Source organism: Staurois parvus, unplaced genomic scaffold (genome assembly GCF_062004578.1).
Source record: "Staurois parvus isolate SC_StPar_1 unplaced genomic scaffold, SC_StPar_1.0 ptg000196l, whole genome shotgun sequence".
NCBI lineage: Eukaryota > Metazoa > Chordata > Amphibia > Anura > Ranidae > Staurois > Staurois parvus.
The window spans coordinates 563,651-583,729 of NW_028317992.1; the positions used below are offsets into that span (position 1 = coordinate 563,651).

Here is a 20,079-nt window from a genome sequence, read left to right on the forward strand (position 1 = left end):
TTTAATGTCCTTCTATTTTCTTTTTTGTTCATTGAGAGGGGAGGAAGAGGGTGGAGCAGGGGAACGACTAGGCTATGGGGCTGTGTGTTGCTATTGATGAACACAGTGTAGGAAGACATAAATGTTGTCCCTGCATGCAAGAGTGGCTCTGTAGGATGCAGCATGAGAAGGGAGCCACTCTGAAACAGGAAACCTGGGGCAGCAATCATGGCACCAGCTTAAACTGGAACATGTGCAAGGATTACAAGATAAAAAGCTGCATGCTCATTAAGTGATTAAATCAGTTGTTGAAGTGCTGAGGGTTTAAAGTGGAGCTCCACCCAAAAGGGGAAGTTCCGCTTCAAGGATTGGAACCTTTGGGGAGCGGGTACCCAAATTTGACAGACACCCGCTCCCACTTCCGCTGTGATCACCTAAGTGATTGGAAGCGGAAGTTGTCCTCCTCCCTCCCTCCCTGAAGTCTTGTGGGACACTTGACAAGTCCCAGAAGACTACGGGGCCATTCACAAAGCGCAGCTTCTCGTACATGCGCAGTGGGCACCCGGCTGTGAAGCCACAAGCTGTCACAGCCGGGTGCCCACAATGAAGATGCCATCGCCGGGGAGAGAAGGCGGCCGATGAAACCAGCGGTGGTGAGGACTTCGCTGGACCAAGGGCCAGGTAAGTGTCTGTATTTTAAAAGTCAGCAGGTACAGTTCTTGTAGCTGCTGACTTCTATTTTTGTTTTCAGCTGGAACTCCGTTTTAATATCAGTGCAACTGTTGGCTGATACTACTGTTTGCAGGAGGATACAGGAATTTTACTGTTGTACATATACTGTAATCCAAGAGAGAGCGGCACTCACGGGTCTTGAGAAGTGAACGCAGTGAAAGTTTTATTTTGACGTGTTGACAAGGTGCAAGCTCATCTTCTTCAGAACATCGAACAAGTGAAGCAACACAACATACATACCCTAAAATCCCTCCCATCATTACCATCCATGTGTGATGACATCAACAAGTACAAATGTCAATGTGGAATTTTACTGTTGGGTTATACTGCCTCCCACAGAAGCATACAAGAATTTAATTGTCGGGTTATACTGCCACCTACAGGAGGATACATGAATTTAATTGCTGCAGTATACTACTTAATTAAAACTTGTGTTGCAGTAAGTGAGCTATAAATACCTCAAAAAATTAGGGTGGGGTATTTGCTCAGTTTAATTATTTCATATTATTGCATTATACTACTGCCTACAGGAGGACACAGTAATGTACCTGTTGGGTTCTTCTGCTACCAACAGGAAGATTGGATACTAGAAAAAAACCTACAGTTTAATAGTATAACTACATAGTAATCCTACTAATTAAATAGTAGTAAAGTATAACTAAAGGCAAAATGTTTTCTTCAGTTTTGGATAAAGTGGAGAGGGATTAGAACCCCTGTCAGGTTTTATTGCTGTCTGTGCCCCCATTAAGGAGATTCACCTTCTCTATTTGTCCTGGTTACCTTCATCATCAAAAGTGAGCCCTGGTTCACACTGATGCGGTGCGGAGTTCGCAGTGTTTTCAGTGTGAATTCCGCACAGCACCACAATCGCACCCTGTTCATGCGGACCACTGCGGGTATGTATGTTAAGTTAACAACACCCCGAAAACGGTGTGCAAATGCGATGTGCAGAATTGGATCACATAGGTGTGAATACCCAGGCGATCCGATTCTAGTGCGGACCAAAAAAAGGGTAATAGAGGGGAAATCTACCAATGGAAACACTAGTTCAGGTGACCTGGGGGTACCAATGGATTCCCTTACAGAGATGTGTGATTCCTATCGCTCAATGCATGGGACATGCAGCTTCGGGCAACAGGGTTTTTTGTACATTTAGCCCTGCAGCGGGCAAGAAGCAGGGTCTAGAGCCAGTGATCGGCTCTAAAGGGGAGTCCCCTCCCGCCACGGGCTGTCCCATCCCACTGCAGCATGCGGCCTGTCTCCGGACTCTCTCCAAAGCTCCCCACCCTCCCAGGAAGTCACTGCCAGGGAATGTGATCCCCTCTCTGGGCCCTCAGCCTGCTATACAGTGAAGTCTGTAGGCATGCTTACATACATACTGTATATACAGTATCTCATAGTGGTAACCTGTGAAGCTCTGGTGACCTCCATGCCCAAGAGGGTTAAGGCAGTGCTGGAAAATAATGGTGGCCACACAAAATATTGACACTTTGGGCCCAATTTGGACCCTGTCACTTAGGGGTGTACTCACTTTTGTTGCCAGCGGTTTAGACATCAATGGCTGTGTGTTGAGTTATTTTGAGGGGACAGCAAATTTACATGTTATACAAGCTGTACACTGACTACATCACATTGTAGCAAAGTGTCATTTCTTCAGTGTTGTCACTTAAAAAGATAGACTAGAATATTTACAAAAATTTGAGGGGTGGACTCACTTCTGTGAGATACTGTGTGTGTGTATATATATATATATATATATATATATATATATATATATTGTTTGGGTAAAATCTTATAGAAAATAAAATAACATTAAAAGCCCCAGACATTCCTAAAATCTCCTCTGCCTAATAGAAAAAACATCAATCCTTCATATTTTCCATCCTGGCAACTTTTTTTTTTTTTTTTTTTAGGGCAAGTAGATTTTCAAGAGGGACAAGTAGATTGAGACCCCAATTTAGTCCCTGGAAGTAGTTTTTACAAAAATTTCCACACCCCCGCCTTAGAGTGTTACTAAACCCTGCATTCACTATATCTGGTCTCCCCGGACCCTGCATTCACTATATCTGGTCTCCCCGGACCCTGCATTCACTATATCTGGTCTCCCCGGACCCTGCATTCACTATATCTGGTCTCCCCGGACCCTGCATTCACTATATCTGGTCTCCCCAGACCCTGCATTCACTATATCTGGTCTCCCAGGACCCTGCAATCACTATATCTGGTCTCCCAGGACCCCGCATTCACTATATCTGGTCTCCCCGGACCCTGCATTCACTATATCTGGTCTCCCAGGACCCTGCAATCACTATATCTGGTCTCCCAGGACCCCGCAATCACTATATCTGGTCTCCCAGGACCCCGCATTCACTATATCTGGTCTCCCCGGACCCTGCACTCACTATATCTGGTCTCCCCGGACCCTGCATTCACTATATCTGGTCTCCCCGGACCCTGCATTCACTATATCTGGTCTCCCATGACCTTGCATTCACTATATCTGGTCTCCCAGGACCCTGCATTCACTATTTCTGGTCTCCCCGGACCCTGCATTCAATATATCTGATCTCCCAGGTCCCCGCATTCACTATATCTGGTCTCCCCGGACCCTGCATTCACTATATCTGGTCTCCCCGGACCCTGCATTCACTATATCTGGTCTCCCAGGACCCTGCAATCACTATATCTGGTCTCCCAGGACCCCGCATTCACTTTATCTGGTCTCCCCGGACCCTGCATTCACTATATCTGGTCTCCCAGGACCCTGCAATCACTATATCTGGTCTCCCAGGACCCCGCAATCACTATATCTGGTCTCCCAGGACCCCGCATTCACTATATCTGGTCTCCCCGGACCCTGCACTCACTATATCTGGTCTCCCCGGACCCTGCATTCACTATATCTGGTCTCCCCGGATCCTGCATTCACTATATCTGGTCTCCCAGGACCTTGCATTCACTATATCTGGTCTCCCAGGACCCTGCATTCACTATTTCTGGTCTCCCCGGACCCTGCATTCAATATATCTGATCTCCCAGGTCCCCGCATTCACTATATCTGGTCTCCCCGGACCCTGCATTCACTATATCTGGTCTCCCACAGTACACAGAACATGGAAATGCATTTATTTTAGTAAATATAAACTGCTAAATACCTTTTCTCATGAGTATATAGCAGTCTTGTAGCTTCTATCAGTGTCCAGCACAGCATTAGCTAAAGCTTGTAGGAGGAGTTTTCTTTCTGCTCTAGGAGGATGCAGAACCCCTGACCCTCTATCTGAACAGTGCTGATTGGCCCTGTGCTGATCACATGCACTCTCTCAAGAAAAAAAAAAAAAAAACCTCTCTAGCAATACACACCTGATCATGTGCAAATGTCTACGGTTCAGTCTGTCTTATCAGGAGTAAAGAGGCGGTTGCTTGAAAAAGGGGAGGAAGAGAGAAGACAGGATCAAACAGCCTTTTACACAATGCAGAGAATTAACCCCTTAGGTCCCACAGTGAGTATAACAAGCATGCTTTACTGCATATACAGACTGATTGTACTGTTGTGGGTTAAGTAACACTTTAACTTGCAGGGATTGCCTCTCACTTCCTGTTTTGGTTATGGGACAGGAAACAAAAGTAAATCTCTCTAAAGGGACACAGATGACAAAAAAAAACCTGACAAGGGTTATAACATTCCCTTACCCTTTCCAAAATTAAAAAAAGTTTCACCTATAGTTCTACTTTAATGACCTCCTGGGTGCCTCAATGGACTCCTAGAGAAGGATCTTACAGTGAGTACGAAAATCAATGTACAAAATAATAACAGTGTGTTGAAAAAAGTGAATAAAGCTCAAAATCCTTCTAATAGCTTTTATTTCCATCCACACAAATGCATTGGGAACACTACACATTCTATTCCAAATCAAAACATGAAGAAAAAGAGATCAAATTCGTGTTGTTCCTCTAAAAAAATGGAAGAAAAGTGAATATTAGACTGTTCAAAAAATCGCAGTGTTTGTATTCCTCTTTACAAACTCAAACATTCACTATATAAACTGAAAAATGTTTGAAGATTTTGCTTTCCTTTGAATCACTTAATGAATATTTGGTTGAAGTCGCACTGTTTCTGCTGTACATCTGTGTTGTATGGAGTCACCCAACTTCTGGCCCCTGTGATCAGGTATTCCAGCCCAGGATGATTGGACGACATTCCACAGTTCTTCTCTATTTCTTGGTTTTGCCTCAGAAACTGCATTTTTGATGTCACCCCACAAGTTTTCTATTGGATTAAGATCCGGGGATTGGGCTGGCCACTCCATAACGTCAATCTTGTTGGTCTGGAACCAAGATGTTGCACGTTTACTGGTGTGTTTGGGGTCGTTGTCTTGTTGGAACACCCATTTCAAGGGCATTTCCTCTTCAGCATAAGGCAGCATGACCTCTTCAAGTATTCTGCTGTATTCAAACTGATCCATGATCCCTGGTATGCGATAAATAGGCCCAACACCATAGTATGAGAAACATCCCCATATCATGATGCTTGCACCACCATGCTTCACTGTCTTCACAGTGTACTGTGGCTTGAATTCAGTGTTTGGGGGTCGTCTGACAAACTGTCTCCGGCCACTAGACCCAAAAAGAACAATCTTCCTTTCATCAGTCCACAAAATGTTGCGCCATTTCTCTTTAGGCCAATCAATGTGCTCTTTGGCAAATTGTAACCTCTTCAGCACATGTCTTTTTTTCCAACAGTGGGACTTTGCGGGGGCTTCTTGCAGATAACTTGGCTTCACATAGGCATCTTCTAATTGTAACAGTACTCACAGGGAACTTTACACCTTCTTTCATCTTCCTGGAGCTGATTGTTGGCTGAGTCCTTGCCATTTTGGCTATTCTTCTATCCATTTGAATGGTAGTTTTTTGCTTTCTTCCACATCTTTCAGGTTTTGGTTGCCATTTTAAAGCATTTGCGATCATTTTAGCTGAGCAGCCGATCATTTTCTGCACTTCTTTATATGTTTTCCCCTCTCCAATCCACTTTTTAATCAAGGTACGCTGTTCTTCTGAACAATGTCTGGAACGACCCATTTTCCTCTACTACACCTGCTAGTAAATTATTTGCCATGTAGAAATATAATTTCTACCAAAAACAGTGATTGATCAGGTTAGTGATGTCTGACTGCTATTATTTTGAACACAACTGTACTTTTAAGTGCAGCAGAGCTCTTGTAACAACTTTTTCCCGGCTTTAAATTCTCCAGTATTTTATCTTCCCCAAAAAAAATCGTGTTGTCAGCCTTCGTATATATTAGGCAGCGCAGGGACAGACCATTGAGCTTTGTCACTCCAACAATGTTCCCATTAGCCATCCATTCATCTCCCCTGCGATTGATGAGTCGCAGCCAGTGTTCCGCTCTTCCTCCTAGGAATGAAGGACATTTTTTACCAGATCCGCTTTCAAAACATCGCAGGCCTCTTGAAACCGAACGCCCAGAATAGGGTCACGGGTAGGGGCGTATTTTTCAGTCCCCCCAGTAATGATCTGTTGAAGGGCTGTGATCCAGGCGAGAGCTCTGCCTTTGTTCTGCTGTCACCCGATAGCCCGCACCTTGACGTGTGAATGAAAAGGTGAGACTGGACAGGGAGAAGTGGCTGTTCTCCTCCTGGTGACACCACCCTTGGCGTCTAAATATATCAATCGCATTCATCTGGATACTGTTCTCGTTTTGTTGCCATCGACCCGTTTAGAGGTCTTAAAGAAGAACTCCTCCAAGCACTTTTATATTTATTTCAGACACTTATATAGCGCCATCAATTTACGCAGCACTTTACTTATATATTGTACATTCACATCAGTCCCTAACCCTCAAGGGGCATACAATCTATTGTATACTACACTGGCACATATCCTCCAACATATCCTCCAGCAACCTTGTAATATATACCTCCAATGAAGAACTTTCAGTAGCTTTTCGCATACAAGTATTCTAACATGTTACAGTATTCAGCAAAAGTATCATTTTTCATAAAAAGTTTCACCTTTGAAAAGCTATCCTCCATCCCCCAGCCAGTGGCCTTGCCTAGGATAAAATGATGTTATCAGTCTGCTGCAGGCAGGAGGGAGCATTTCCTCAGTCTCCTCTCCCCCAGTCATCAGACTTTACTAAAGGCAAATTAGACTGTGCACCGCACAACGTGCAGTTACACTCTGCAAGTTCAACTGCTCCAGAGCTTTGTAAATGAGATAAAGATTCACTTTGAAAGGAATACCAAATCACGTGCAAGGAAAATTGAAAAATAAAGCACTTTTGCATGCACATGATTGGATGGTGGAAGTCAGCAGTGCTTCTGCTCAGTTATTAAGCTGTGGAGCCAGGGGTGGACTGACCATTTGGAAACACGGGCACTGCCCGAGGGCCCGGGGTCAGTAGGGGGCCCCATGAGATGCCCCTGGTACCTTTTTCATAGGCTTTTTTGAGTTTGGGCAACGACACAGGGGCCCCATGATCCCCTATTGCCCGGGGGCCCCATGAGTTGTCTCTCCACCCCTGCTTGTGATTGCTGTCCACCCATGTATTTCATTGCAGTCACCATGTCATAAGTGCCCCAGCTGGAGACTACAAGAGGCTGTGTTGACACACATTGCACAGGCATGTTCCACCTTTTTCAAGCCGATCCAATGCTCATGCGACCCTAAGAAATGACGTGCATCTGACCCAGGAGCAAGAGCATGTAGGTGGGAAGTGGCTGAAAGAGGCCTGAGGAGGAACCTCAGCCTCTTTTTGTTTGGCTCCACCCTCTCTTCAGGCAGGATGTACAGACGCACGTCCATGCAGAGCCCTTTGGCACTTCTGCGCACGGTCTGGGAATTTTCTGCACATTTGCAAAATACAGGCAGGTTTCCCGATCTGCAATGTGTTTCCAATCTGTGGTCCATCAGCTTCAGTGGAGGACAGGTGACATTAGGGGTCTAAAAGACTCCTGATGTTTCATTAAAGAGAACCTGTCACCAGGGCTGGTGCTTCCACTAGGCAAATTAGGCAGCTGCCTTGGGCGCACTGCCACCTAGGGGCACCTGGGCGCAGCACTTTTTCTGTGTGATCCTTCAGCTGAGGGGAAGTGCAGCAGAAGGGAGCAAGAAAGGACAGAGGAGAATGCCGGGTGTCTGAGGCCAGTGTAGCAGCTGAGCTGCCACTCCTTCCAGTGTTTCTCTCAGACTCAGTCCCTTAGTGCAAGCTGATGGTAGCCGCTGATCACTGTGGAGTTCCAGCCCTTTTCTTCCCATTCATCAGCAGAGGAGGACCTGCTCCTGCAGAGGGAGCTAATGTCTGACTCTGATGTAGCGTGTCTGTGTGAGTGTGACCCTGCCGACTGGCCATCCATCACATGTGCAATGTGTCAGTGAGTGATGACATCATCATGATCCCACAGCCTGCTCTTACAGTGCCTGCTGATCTGTGTCAGTGTTGGTGGTGGTGTGTTGTGTCGGATCTGTCACTGTGTGGGATCACTCAGTTCAGCTGCCTGCTGTCACAGTGTTTTACCTCCCCCCATTGCCTGGGGATTCCAGCCTGGGATTTGTCAGTGTGGATCCATCATCCTCCACTCACTGCAACTGTCACCCTGCCACTGCCAGCCACAGATACAGTCCGTCCGTGACACTGATTTTGTCTTTAATATCGGTGCTGCTTAGCAGTTTCATATTTTATTGATTTATTATTTTCTACTTTTTTTGGTAATATTTATTATTTGTCTATTTATTTATATACTTTGGGGGTGTTATTTTAAAGGGGGGTGCAAGTAGCTTGTCTTGCCTAGGGCACAAAATAGTCCAGCACCGGCCCTGCCTGTCACAAAGAGTTTATGTCACATAGGGGATTTTTAGTATAAAAAAATAAATTTAGACCCAGGAACTTAAAAATACTCCCCCCAAATTTTTGAGCATGCCCTGCCCCCCCCATACGTGCACACAAACATAACATGCCTATGTATGAAAATATATCTTGCACTACACGTTGCTTACACCCAGGGGTGGACTGATAACTCATGGGGCCCCCGGGCAATAGGGGATCATGGGGCCCCTGTGTCCTTGCCCAAACTCAAAAAAGCCTATGGAAAAGGTACTAGGGGAATCTCATGGGGCCCCCTACTGACCCTGGGCCCTCAGGCAGTGCCTGAGTTTCCAAATGGTCAGTTTGCCCCTGCTTACTCCGGAGTACAAACAGTAATTCTAGGCCCATTACTCATGATCATCTCGAAACTGATAACCTGTAGAGGTTTGTCATCATTCTCTGGGTAGGCAGAATTTTAAAGCTTGACATGTTGGGTATCTATTTACTCGGTGCAACTTCATCTTTTATATTTTACTAAAGTGGGTGATATATTGTTCTTTTGTGTCCTAAAATTGACTGTGCGTTTTTTACAGAAAATTTGTGCAAATGTTATGTGACATAAAAAAATTGTAACCATATGCAAAAGGTAGCACCACTTAAAAGCTTCTCGCACATCCTTCTGTTGGTTCTCCAACCACAGTGGGTGTCAGCCATTCCAGAAACACGGTCAGTCCATGAGACAGCCACAGTAACGAACCTAGGGGTGCACTCTATCAGCCATAACCACTGGTGATTACACAGCGGCTTCTGCTACAGTCCCTGCATGCCCCACTGACGCGTTTCACCCTGATTGGGCTTTGTTGTAGAGGCGTAACTACCCCCTTTTTATTGTCTATATGGCTCCTTTCAGAAAAGTATTCTTCAGACCTAAAATTATTATTTTTTTAAATGCAAAAATGAATCTGTCAGCAAAAAGGTTAAAGCATTAACGGTAGAACTATAAGCAAAACTGTTTTCTCATTTTGGATGGAGTAAGGAAGAGTTATATTCCCTATCAGTTTCTTTTTTTGTCATCTGTGTGCCATTGGGGGAATTTACCTTCGCTTCCAGTCCCATAGCCAAAACAGGAAGTGAGAGGAAATCCCTACAAACTAAGGGAATTCCTTGGGAATCCCCAAGTCACCAGAACTAGTGTTTCCATTGGAACAATTCCCCTCTGTTGCTTTTCTGGGGACAACCCAAAATTTGGGATTTTCTTGACTTTCACATTTTCGATGGTAATGGTGAACATGACAAATAGAGAGGGTGAATCTCCATAACGGGGACACAGACAGCAATAACAAATGAAACGGGTTCTAATCCATCTGCACTCCATCCAAAACTAAAACTTTTTTTGAATTTAGTTATACTTTAAGATTTCTTAAATCCAGGGATTTAAGAGAGGATTTCTTAGAGAATAGGTGCAGAAACTCCCCCCTTCTGAATCACTTCTTCTTTCCGCCCACTACCCACCTCTGAGCACTGTCTCTTGGTTCCACCTCCCTACCCACCTCCCAGTACCGCTCCTATGTAATTTATATGGAATTTGTTAATGATAACAAGGAAAGAAGTAAAACTGATCTCCTGTAGCCAGCAGCAATAGACCCCCCAAGCAACAAAATATCACCCCAGCAACAATAGACCCCCAGCAGCAACAACAGATCTTCCAGCAGCCAGCAACAATCAACCCCTCCCTCAATAGTAGAATCCTTCCAGCAACAATAGATCCCCAACCAGCAACAAAATACCTCCCCAACAATAGACCAGCATGCAATAACGGACCCCCTTCAAAGACAGTAAATCCCCCAGCAGCAAACAACAATAGACCTTCCAGCACCCCTTGCCATTACATACATTCAGTACTGGAGGTGCTGGAACTGCGTTCCCCCCGCGTTCCCGCTGAAAAAAATCCCTGCTTAAATCTCATCTTTTACAAAAGTTAGTTCTGCATAAAGTGCAGGCACTAGAATTTCCATTAGCTTGCACAGTGACACCCTAGCTGCTGATTACTGCACAGTGACACAGTGACACCCTGGTCAATAATTTATATCCCACTGGGACACTGGGACACTGTTTTCATATGGTATGTTCTCCATGTTAGGCCCCATTCACACATCCAAAGTGCGGCACATACTGTACATGTGTTTTTGCCTTTTGTTGCACCCCACACATAGGGCAGCGCATTCATTTCAATAGGCAATTGGGCAACAAATACAGTAAAGAAGCTCATACACGTTTTCTAGCTTTTTCAGTTTGTGCAGCTTGTGGTTCTGTTGCATTTTTAAACTCGTGCGAAAAATGTGCAACTGCTTGCCACGTCCTGGGTGCCACTAATGATGACTGGCACAAGAAGCACACCATTCATTTTTGGACATTTCATAAGTTCACCCAAAATGACATGATTTTGGGCACATTCGTAAAATGCTATGGTGTGAATGCAGCATTAATGTAGGTCTCCTCTCACCACCATTCTAATTCTGTCAGACCAATGGGTTCTCATTATTATTCAGGATTTATATAGTGCCAACAGATTGCGCAGAGCTTTACAATAGAAAGGGGGAGAGTCCAGTTGCAATACATTAAAATACAAGAGGGTTAAGAAGGCCCTGCTCATAAGAGCTTGCAATCTAATAGAGTGGGCAAGTGGTACAAAAGGTTATAACTGTGGGGAATGAGCTAATGGAAGTGATAAATGTATCATTGGACATGCGATAGGCTTCCCTGAAGAGATGGGTTTTCAGGGATTGCCTAAAGGCAGCCAGGGTAGGGGATCGCTGGACAGATTGAGGTAGAGAGTTCCAGAGGATGGGAGAGGCTGTGATGAAGTCCTGGAGAAGCATAAGGGAGCTTGAGAGCAGGAAATCATGAGAGGAGCAGAGAGGACTATTTGGATGATATTTGGAGACAAGATTGTTGATGTAGTTTGGGACAGAGTTGTGGATGGCTTTGTAAGTTGTTGCTAGTATTTTGAATTTAATTCGCTGGGCAATCAGAAGCCAGTGAAGGAATTGGCAGAGAGCAGTGGCAGCCACTGAGCGTTTGGTAAGGTAGATGATTCTCATGATATGCAGCGCTCACCCCCGAAAGGGCCCCTGTTTTTTCTAAACTAGTGCAGCCGCAGCCAGGCACCCAGTAACAGTCAGTCCTCTGGCTCAGTGAGCAGTCTAGGGGTATCTTTTTTGATTCTTTATTGTAAGTGGAACTTGGATAGGGTGCAGGTTGCTGTGAGATAATCCAACAGCACAATGTATTAACACAAGCAGGGGCGGACTGACAACTCATGGGGCCCCCGGGCAATAGGGGATCATGGGACCCCTGTGTCCTTGCCCAAACTCAAAAAAGCCTATGAAAAAGGTACCAGGGGCATCTCATGGGGCCCCCTACTGACCCCAGGCCCTCGGGCAGTGCCCAAGTTTCAAAATGGTCTGTCCGCCCCTGAACACAAGGACACTCCTCACTTTTTGAAAGTTTCTTCATGTGGTTTCTCTTGCAGCAACTAAGGGAATGAGCAACACTAAGACACCATGGGAAATGTCCTCACTTAAGCAAGCTCTCACATTGATGCACCAGGGATAGTAACAGCAACACTCACTAGGATCCTACACACAGGTCTGTACTCACAAGGTTCCTAGATACTTGGATGCCTCCATCCAGTATTAGACAGACATTTCTCCTGTGAACTCTCCAGACCAGATCCTCAGTGAAATCCTTTGATCCAGCTATTCTAAGAAAAGTAGGTCACCCTCAGCTGTAGCTTAGCTGGGACCTTGAAGAACTCCTGTAAGAACGTCAGCTGCACTGCCCATAAGAGCAAGAACCCTTCAGGCTAGAAACTTCTTCTGGACAAGAGCAGGGCTGCCTTAGGCACAAACTATTTATATACTCCCCAGCCATCGACAGGGCATCCTGCCCCAGGGATTGGCAGAGACAACATAAATATTCAGGCTGCTGATTTGCCTTTTCCAACCTACTACATTCTAGAATTCTCCAGAAGACGGGGAGGCAGTCAAACCTGCAGTCAGTGAAACCTGGAACATCCCAAAGCAATCACACAATGCTCCACTGGTTACAGGGATTACTAAATTTACCTAACCTTCATGGCAACTTATCTAGAAGGGTGCAACGAATAGATCTATGTTGGACGTAGGGTGCCTATAGATGAGATCACATGATACTGTGCTGCAGTACAAGATCTTATGTTCTCTTTTCTTTTCTCCTGATACAGAGCGCTATCGAAGACTTCAACGTCCCTCGCCCTAAACCAGACCCAGCACTGCAAGCAGCTGGATGGCCTGGTCTCTTCGCAGATGCAGCTGTGCAGGAGTAACCTAGAACTGATGCAGACCATTGTCCTGGCAGCTAAAGAGGTGAAGAAGACATGCATCAAAGCCTTCTCGGATATGAGGTGGAACTGCTCGACCATTGAGCTGGCACCACTCTTCAACCAGGATTTGGAGAGAGGTAGGGAACAGGGAATAACCCAATAATCCTGCTTTGCTTTTTTCCCTTTTATTGAGCCTTGTAACCAGGGCTTTTTTTTCAGAAAATAGGCACTTTCCCCTTCTGAATTACTATTTGTCTCCACTCCCTACTGACCTCCAAGCACAGTCTCTTGGTTCCTACCCACCTCCCAGTACTGTTCCTTATAGAGAATACACAGCCAAGTTTCATTTTGTGGTGCTATGTAATTTGTATGGAACTTGTTAATGATAACAAAAAAAGCAGTAAAATAGATCCCCCGCAGACAGCAGCAATAGACCCCCTTCCCAGAAACAATAGATTCCTTTGGCAACAATGGACCCTGGCAACAAAATACAACCCAGGCATCAATAGAACACCAACAGCAACAACAGATCCCCCAGCAGCCAGCATTAATAGACTTTCAAGCAGCCAGCAACAATAGACCCCTCCCTCAACAATAGATCCCCCACTAGCAATGATAGACCACCAGACAAAAATAGATCCTCTCCTGTGACAATAGATCCTCTAGCAGCCAGTATCAGTAGACCTTCCAGCACACCCCAGCACCCCCTGCCATTACATTCATTAAGTGCTGGAGGACAAGGAACTGTGTTCCCCCGCCAGGGGCGTCCCTAGGGTTGGTGTCACCCTGTGCAATAACACTTGGTCACACCCCCTCCAACGATCCCCGCAGAATGGTTTGGATCTGCGGATTGAGCATAATGAATCGGAGTCCGATCCATTATGCTCAATCCACAGATCCGATCCATCCTGCGGGAATCGGCTTGCATTACAACTTAACTTTTCATGGAGCAGGTTCGGTGTCACCTCGTGCGGTAGGTGTCACCCAGTGCGGCGCGCACCCCCCGCACCTGCCTAGGGACGTCACTGTCCCCCACGTTCCCACTGAAAAGAAGCCCTGCTTGTAACTCATCCAAGTCTCTTCTAAGATCTTTGTTCATAAGAGGGTGCAGGGTCACCCATGGTACAGTGTATTCAGCCAAATGCCTCTTTTACTCTTTGGTGACTCGTGTTGCTCCTCTCATATAGTAAACTATAAAATGTTTATCAAGATTTGAGTTGATATGACCTGGTGCTAGGAGTTTTTGGGATATGGGATGTGCATCTTAGAGGGTTTATAGTGATCAGTGAGGTGGTCTTTGCGCAATTCAGCCATTTTCGGGTGATATTCTGTCTGTGGCAGCAGAAGATAACACTGATGGATACTGACCATTGTGGCAGGAATAGTCAATCAGATAGGTTTGGTGAAACCTGCTTTTATAGAATAATGGTTGAATTGTCAATATACACTGCTCAAAAAAAATTAAAGGAACAATTTTTATAGTATCAAATCAATTTAACTCCTGGGATATTGATCTGGTCAGTTAAGTAGCAGAGGGGGTTGGTAATCAATTTCAGCTGCTTTGGAGGTAATGAAATTAACAACAGGTGCACTAGAGGGGCAACAATGAGACGACCCCCAAAACAGGAATGGTTTTACAAGTGGAGGCTACTAACATTTTTTCCCTACTCATCTTTTCTATTTTTCACTAGTTTTGTATTTGGCTAGGGTCAGTGTCACTGCTGGTAGCATGAGGCGATACCTGGACCCTACAGAGGTTGTACAGGCAGTTCAACTCCTCCGGGATGGTACATTAATATGTACCGTTGCCAGAAGTTTGCTGTGTCTCCCAGCACAGTCTCAAGAGCATGGAGGAGATTCCAGGAGACAGGCAGTTACTCTAGGAGAGCTGGACAGGGCCGTAGAAGGTCCTTAACCCATCAGCAGGACCGGTATCAGCTCCTTTGTGCAAGGAGGAACAAGATTAGCACTGCCAGAGCCCTACAAAATGACCTCCAGCAGGCCATGGGTGTGAATGTCTCTGACCAATCAGAAACAGACTTCATGAGGGTGGCCTGAGGGCCCGATGTCCTCTAGTGGGCCCTGTGCTCACTGCCCGGCACCGTAGAACTTGATTGGCATTTGCCATTGAACACCAGAATTGGCAGGTCCACCACTGGCGCCCTGTAATTTACACAGATGAGAGCAGGTTCACCCTGAGCACATGTGACAGACATGAAAGGGTCTGGAGAAGCTGTGGAGAACGTTATGCTGTCTGTAACATTGTTCAGCATGACTGTTCTGGTGGTGGGTCAGGGATGGTCTGGAGAGGCATATCCATGGAGGGACGCACAGACTTCTACAGGCTAGACAATGGCACCCTGACTGCCATTAGGTATCGGGATGAAATCCTTGAACCCATTGTCAAACCCTACGCTGGTGCAGTGGGTCCTCGGTTCCTCCTGGTGCACAACAATGCCCAGTCTCATATGGCAAGGGTATGCAGGCAGTTCCCGGAGGATGAAGGAGGATGAAGGAATTGATACCATTGAATGGCCCCATGCTCGCCTGACCTAAATCCAATAGAACACCTCTCGGATATGTTTCGGTCCATCCGACGCCGACAGGTTGCGCCTCACACTGCTCAGTGATGCCCTGGTCCAGATCTGGGAAAAAACACCCAAGGACACCATCCATCGTCTCATTAGGAGCCTCCCCCGACATTGCCAGGCATGCATACAAGCACGTGGGGGCCATACAAGCTACTGAGTACCAATCTGAGTTGCTGCAATGAAATTTCAGCAAAATGGACTAGCCTTCTGCATTATGTTTTCACTTTGATTTTCAGGGTGTCTTTGAATTCAGTCCTCTGTAGGTTGATAATTTTCATTTCCATCAAACGATGGGGCATCCTTACATTCCTGACACATTACCCATCCATATCAGTATAGAGATCCAGCGTGATATTTTTCCCCATTGAGATCTGATGTGTTTTCAAAGTGTTCCTTTAATTTTTTTGAGCAGTGTAGATCAGATGTCGCACCAGGAGCAAGTGTTGAGAGCAGAGCATTTTTTTTTCTTTTTTTCGGGTTGGCGGCGAGCATCACGATTGACATTGGATCTACTTTGGGGGACATTTTTAAAATTTGACTTGTCAAAGACTGTCTACTATAATTTTTTACACTACACTTTTAGTGAATGAGTAGCGGTACCATGTAGCCCATACTTGTTCACATATCGGAGGGGGGGATCTGGGCCCCCTTGTTAAAGGGGACTTCCAGATTCCGATAAGCCCCTCACCCACAGACCTTACAACCACCGGCCATGGTTGTGGGGAAGAGGCCCTTGTCCCCATCAACATGGGGACAAGATGCTTTGGGGAGGGGAGCTCCCCTGACCCAAAGCACCACCCCGTGTTGAGTGCATGTAGCCTGGTATGTTTCAGGAGGGTGGGGTGCTTGGGCAGGGGGGCTCCCCCCCAAAGCACATTTCTCCCATGTTGATGGGGACAAGAGCCTCTTCCCCACAACCATGGATTTTGGGGGAACCCCCACGCCATTTTTGAAAACAAGTTGGCGTAGGGGTTCCCCTCCAAATCCCTAACAGACCTGAAGAGCTTGGTATGGATGGGGGGGCACCACGCCTTTTTTAGAAAAAATGTTGTAATCGCCGGCAATGCCAGAAATTCTTTTAACATTCAGCTGTCAACATTAAAGAATGTTTTTAGTAGCTGTGTGGTATATTACTGCATACTCACTTTCATTATGTTCAAATGTTCGACCGCGAACCGAACAGGGGTGTGTGCAGCCCATCACATCTCCTAAATAACTTTTTTTTTTTTACATCCCAAGGGTGATAATAAAATTTAAAATGGGTTGCAGTGCACTCTCATTGACTTTAATGGGTGCCTTTGACAGTTGATACCTGTAAAGTTACAGCGCCATCCAGCTGTAATGGTAAAATTTAGTTGGACAGTTAGTGGGTGGTAAAACCACGGCTCAAATACCTGTTTTTACCACCCCCTGGGCTGCTCCCCCTACATACACACACACTTCCAACGACTTCATAAGGTTTCTCCTCAGCGTAACCTCCCTGGCGGTATTCCCGAGTGTAGCTCGGGGTAAAGTTTCAGTACCACAAGCGGTAACCCCGAGCTACACTTGGGCTTACCATGCGGCGCTGCTCTGTGATCCCTCGATCACTTACCTTGTCCTGCGCGCCCGCGATGTCCCTCCTGCAGTGTCCCCGGCAATGTAATCCGGTGGATGCCGGCATCTGTCATCTGGGTTCCGTCCTCTGCGAGCGTCGGGACGTACGGGGGACGGAACTGGCGGGAAATTTGAAAATGACAAAAAGTGACATTCACTAAATACACTAAAATCACATAGTATAACATTACTGTATCAAACCATTTCACATACATTTTGTCCCGAGTGCTTTGTCCTGTGTCCTGCCTGCATTTTTACTGTTCTTTCTGCCTGGAAACTGAGAAACGTCCATGGCGTCCAAAAAGCGTCCCTTTAGGTCAAAAGCGGTTTTAGACCGGCTAGAGAACCGCGATAGTAAATCAGAACCACTTGCAGAATTGAGTGATAATGATTCGTGGGGGAAATTCCTCATCAGACACTGAAAACGATTTTGCGACTTTGCTCAGTGATATGCGAACTTGGAGCTTTATTTCAAATTTCAGTGTTTTTGGTTTGATTATATTATTGAATTAAATTTATTATTATTATATTATTATTTTTCATTATTATTTATTAAATTATAATTTATGATTTTGTGTTTCAAGTTTTATCCTACCCGGGATGTTTACTAGACTCTTGTTCGGACAGATTTCAGTGAGTTATTCCTAAGAATTACAGGCCTACAATAAAAAAACTACATATTTACACGCAAAAAAATGTACCGCTTTGAGCACCAAAAATCTGAAATAATCATATCGCCAGGGAGGTTAAGGACCGATGAGCAGGTTCAAGTGGAAATTGGGTCACACTCAACATTTCCATATAACAGAGCAATTTCAACCTCTGTCAAGTTTTTACTTTTAATCGGTAGCTCCATTATAAACCTTGCTTACTGTTTTGGTGACAATGGTTTAACCAGACAAGTGAGGGAAAATCTGAAAAGTGTATGTAAAATCACAATTCTTTTTTCTTCTTAGGCAGAGTACAGTAGAATTAGAAACTTTGTTTATTACGGTCTGTGTCAACACTGGATTCACCCCTCTATTTGTACTGGTGACTATTGTCACTGACACAGAAGGTGATGGGAAACTTTACAGTTGTCACCAGGACAAGAGGTGAAGGGAAATCATCCAATGGGAACACCTGTTCTGGTGACAGCTGTCTTTAGCTAGCTATACATTAGGAGTTTTCCAAGGGGACATTTGTAGGAAAAGTCATCTGAATATTCTAATAATACCTTTGATGACTGGAGGAATGTTGCTCAAAAGTACTTAAAAAATGTTTGCTTTTAATATTCGATTTTGGAGTGAATGGACTTTTCTGATTGTAAACATATGCACTGTTAGAAAATTGTTCATTAGAGAAACATTTTCCATCCGGCTCCTTTGAATTTTCTCATTACTGGGATTAAAAAGGAATGCCAGTTTGATCCCCACTAATTATTAGAAAGCCGAACAAACATTTTTAAAACAAAAATGTTCAAAGGAAATTCTATTGGTATATGGCCAGGGGAGAATTTCTCTCACTTTGCAGGAGATTGCTCTTGTCATTGTGTCTCTGGGACAGGAAAAGAAGGACACGGACAGCAACAATGTCCTGGGAAGATCAGGGTTAAAGTTTATCTCATGCATTCATTCAGTTATGTAAGAGTTAAAGAGGCTGATTTAACAATCAGTTTCCACCAAAGCAAACAAATAAAAAGTTGGACAAGGATGACAAATTGTTGATTCTAATGCAAATGAACAAACTTCTAATAGTTTCATTGGCTCCTAGCCGAGAAAAATTGTATTGTCTTATGTGCTGACACTTGTCACAGTTAATCTGGAAGTAAAACGTTTGTTCTTTGAAAATCAAGACATTGACATGGTAATTGAACGATCATTCAAAATAAGTCAAATTCGTAAAGGTACCATGGAGTGGTTGGACAACTGGTTTTTATACTTTCTCGTCAACACACATCCAACACCTCCTGCGCTCAGGGACTCAGATCAGAGGAGAGCCAATTAAGTAGTTTGATGATGTTCATCCCACACTGATCAAAGGTTATGCAGCTCTATCATGAAGCTGGGAAAGCTGGATAATGACTGTAGTAAAGAACAAAAAAACGTATATACTTTATACCAGGGGCAGACTGACAACTCATGGGGCCCCCGGGCAATAGGGGATTATGGGACCCCTGTGTCCTTGCCCAAACTCAAAAAAGACTATGAAAAAGGTACCAGGGGCATCTCATGGGGCCCCCTACTGACCCTGGGCCCTCGGGCAGTGCCCGAGTTTCCAAATGGTCAGTCTGCCCCTGCTTTATTCTTTCTCACCTGAATGTTTGAGTGAAATTCTACAGGTGTAAAGTCAGAATAAGACTTCCCTAATATATCAAAAACCAAAACTGTGTTTTGAATATGCCGCAGACGTTTATCTGGATTTCTAATGTATCCCCAAGGAAAATATAGTTGTCAGGGACCGCCACGATCCACGGCTCGGCGCAAGCGCACTGTGCCCGTTCACGCTAGTGTGCGGGCACTAGGTTCTGGACGGCAGCTGCGGAGATGGAGCCCGCGCATGCACACTCAGAGCCGCAGGTGCACGCCTGGCACCAATGACAGCGCAGGGCGCGATATTTAAATCGCCCTGCGCTGACAGGTGGTGCCGTTTGGTCTCCCTGTGTTCCTGATCTTGTTTTGTGATTCCTGCTGACTCGGATTTGTTGCTGACCTGGCTGTTCTCTCCTGCTCTGACCCCTGGCTTGCCTGACCTCCCTTCTGAATGCCCCCTTGTGGATCTGTTCTTCTGTTGCTGACCTGGCGTTTGACCCGACCATTCTCTGCCCGCTGCTTTGTACCGCACTGCTCCCACGGCTACCGACTCGGGTTGTCTGACCACGCTCTTGCTCATCCATCCATCTACCTTGCCCTGGCATATCCGCCTCTTCACATCAGGCTCTCACCCTGCAGGAACCTCTGGCGGATTCCTCTACCACGGGTGGGTGTACTCAGGAGCCGCGACCTGGTCTTGGTTCGCT

At 45.5% G+C, this 20,079-nt stretch overlaps 1 protein-coding gene across 1 annotated transcript in view; it reads left to right on the top strand.

Moving 5' to 3' along the window:
* Positions 1-20,079, top strand: part of WNT11 (Wnt family member 11) — a 182,442-nt gene that overhangs the window by 65,120 nt on the left and 97,243 nt on the right. Inside the window, exon 3 of the mRNA XM_089677985.1 lies at positions 12,796-13,031. Within this exon, the coding sequence (XP_089534111.1) occupies positions 12,796-13,031 (236 nt within the window). The remainder of the gene's footprint in view (positions 1-12,795; positions 13,032-20,079) is intronic.